The sequence below is a fragment of the Morone saxatilis genome, unplaced genomic scaffold (genome assembly GCF_004916995.1).
Source record: "Morone saxatilis isolate NCDOM2014 unplaced genomic scaffold, NCSU_SB_2.0 Contig18, whole genome shotgun sequence".
NCBI classification, from domain to species: Eukaryota; Metazoa; Chordata; class Actinopteri; family Moronidae; genus Morone; species Morone saxatilis.
In genome coordinates this window covers 1,854,872-1,857,062 of record NW_023339740.1, presented here as the reverse complement: position 1 = coordinate 1,857,062, position 2,191 = coordinate 1,854,872, and the positions used below count along the sequence as shown (strand labels likewise).

General features: G+C 38.1%; 1 protein-coding gene across 1 annotated transcript in view; it reads right to left on the bottom strand.

Annotated features, from left to right (window-relative positions):
• Positions 1-2,191, bottom strand: part of LOC118328071 (dihydropyridine-sensitive L-type skeletal muscle calcium channel subunit alpha-1-like) — a gene marked incomplete at its 3' end in the record, with an annotated part of 19,139 nt that overhangs the window by 7,620 nt on the left and 9,328 nt on the right. The window contains 2 exon segments of the mRNA XM_035661675.1: positions 1,371-1,430; positions 1,543-1,672. Coding sequence (XP_035517568.1) covers positions 1,371-1,430; positions 1,543-1,672 — 190 coding nt within the window.

The following is a 2,191-nucleotide window of genomic DNA, read 5'->3' as shown; positions in this document are numbered from 1 at the left end:
CTTTGTAATTGTCTGCCCCACCCCAGATTGCTTTCACCTGTTTCCACTCTCACATGGTATAAATAGTCCTTGTCTCCCTTTTGTCTTTGTCAGTTCGTCTTGTTCTGTAAGTCAGTGAGTGTTATCAAGTGGTGTAATTCAGAGTCCAGGTTTTCCCCATGTACCAATTTAAGTTAGACTTTTGTTAGCATTTTTTGAAAACCTCCTAGAGAGCGCCTTTGGTTGAAAAACATTACCACAAGTAGGCTGGAGTGGTCTTAGGTCTGCCCTGGGTTAGCTTAGCTCTTAGCTGTGGTGCACGAATGCCAAGAAGGTCTTGGTTAAGTGCAGCCTTTGATTCTGATCAATATAATGATCAGAATATTCTGTGTGCCCTGTTTTTTTTGTTGTTACTATGGGTGATTATCGTGTATCAATGGAATTGAATTACTTTTTTGTATCGCTCAGGGAAGCTGCCATGGTCCTTGTTTTCTTTGTACATGCTTCCTTTAGGTGATGTTATCAGACAACATAAGCCCGATTTACACAGCTAGGCTGATGACACACAGCTGTATCCCACATAAATTGAAGCTTTCTTTCATTTAAGAAGTATCACTAAAGTAATATTCTTTTTTTACCAGTCAGTGCAATATTTGTACTTTAATTTGTCTTTTATTTATTCTAGGCATTTTCTCTCTTTTGTAGAATACCTTGAGCTTTTGAGCTACACCATCTGTATAAAAGGTGCTATATAATTATTATATAGTATATTTATTATTATTATTATTATTATTATTATTATTATTATTATACAGATTAGGGTTTGTTTACATGCAGGCCACCATGCATGTATTTTGCCTATTTAAACATGACCTTGTCACCACTCCGCTTCTTCTAAACGCATCTTCAACCTCAGTTGAACTCAACTACAGAAGTCAACTACAAGTTGAATATTGTATCTGACAGCACTCATTAACCACCTTATGTTGACATGAAAACATCTTTTAATATTCAGCCAGTGAGTGCAGTGAGTTTGGATGGTGTGGCATATTTTTCAGGGTGATTCCAGTGATGTGGTTGGTGAACCAGTATTTCATTATAATATACATGTGAGAATATCCAACATAAAAAAGATGTTCGATGAATGTCCAGAACAGCTTCATCAACCCTTGGCATAGATTCTCAACATCTGTGGAACTTTATTGGAGGGATAAACACTATTCTCCTTAAATAATAGGTTCAGTTTAGTTATATTTAGTATAATTTAGTATATAAAACCATTCAGTGACCCATCATGACCTGTAAAAAGCACATTCACTATGTTTCACTCTTCAGGCTTTTTCTTTACTTTGTCACTCATCTGTATCTAAAACTATGATGTCTGGTTTTACCTTGAGCACAATTTCCGCTGTGAACACCGAAGTGAAGACTATATCAGCATAGGCCAACACCTAAAAACATCACATTATTTATCATTTTAATAATAACGTATACCACATACTCTTACTGTAATTTTTCAACTGATGATTAAAATTGCAGTGAGATAGGCATGCACGTTATCACCTGGTTCCTGAAGGACATGGGGTCAATGGGATCTTCAGCAGCTAAAGAGATAGATGACAGTAGGATGAAGAGAAGGATGATGTTGGTAAAAGTAGTTGCATTGATGATACGATGGCAGAGCTTCCGGAACCTAAAAAGGTTAAAAGACATGTTAATTCTCTTAAAAAACGATGGGAGCAATAAGTTTAGTGACTACAGTAAATTGTGGCAAAACATTTTCTTTGTTAAGAAATGGGGATGGCTGATCTTAAATTCGGTCTAGATGGACTGGCTAGGTGAACCCCAGCAGTATTCTTCCGTAACACCAAGACCGGACATCTGTCCTCTAGAAGCCTCAAATATACACAGATTAGAGTTACAGTAGTCCTAATGTTATGCAGTCCCATACACAACAAACTGTGATGCACTTCAGATCCAACATCAACGTTTTCAGCAATTTGAACTACAGTGGCTCGCCTTGGCCGTCCCATGACCCTTTCGCCAGGTTACCGCTTTTCCTTCCATGGACCACTTTTGATAGGTACTGACCACTGCAGAACGGGAACAACCTACAAAAGCTGCAGTTTTGGAGATGCTCTGACCCAGTCGTCTAGCCATCGCAATTTGGCCTGCTACTAACACATCTACTCTGAGGACAAAATGTTCACTT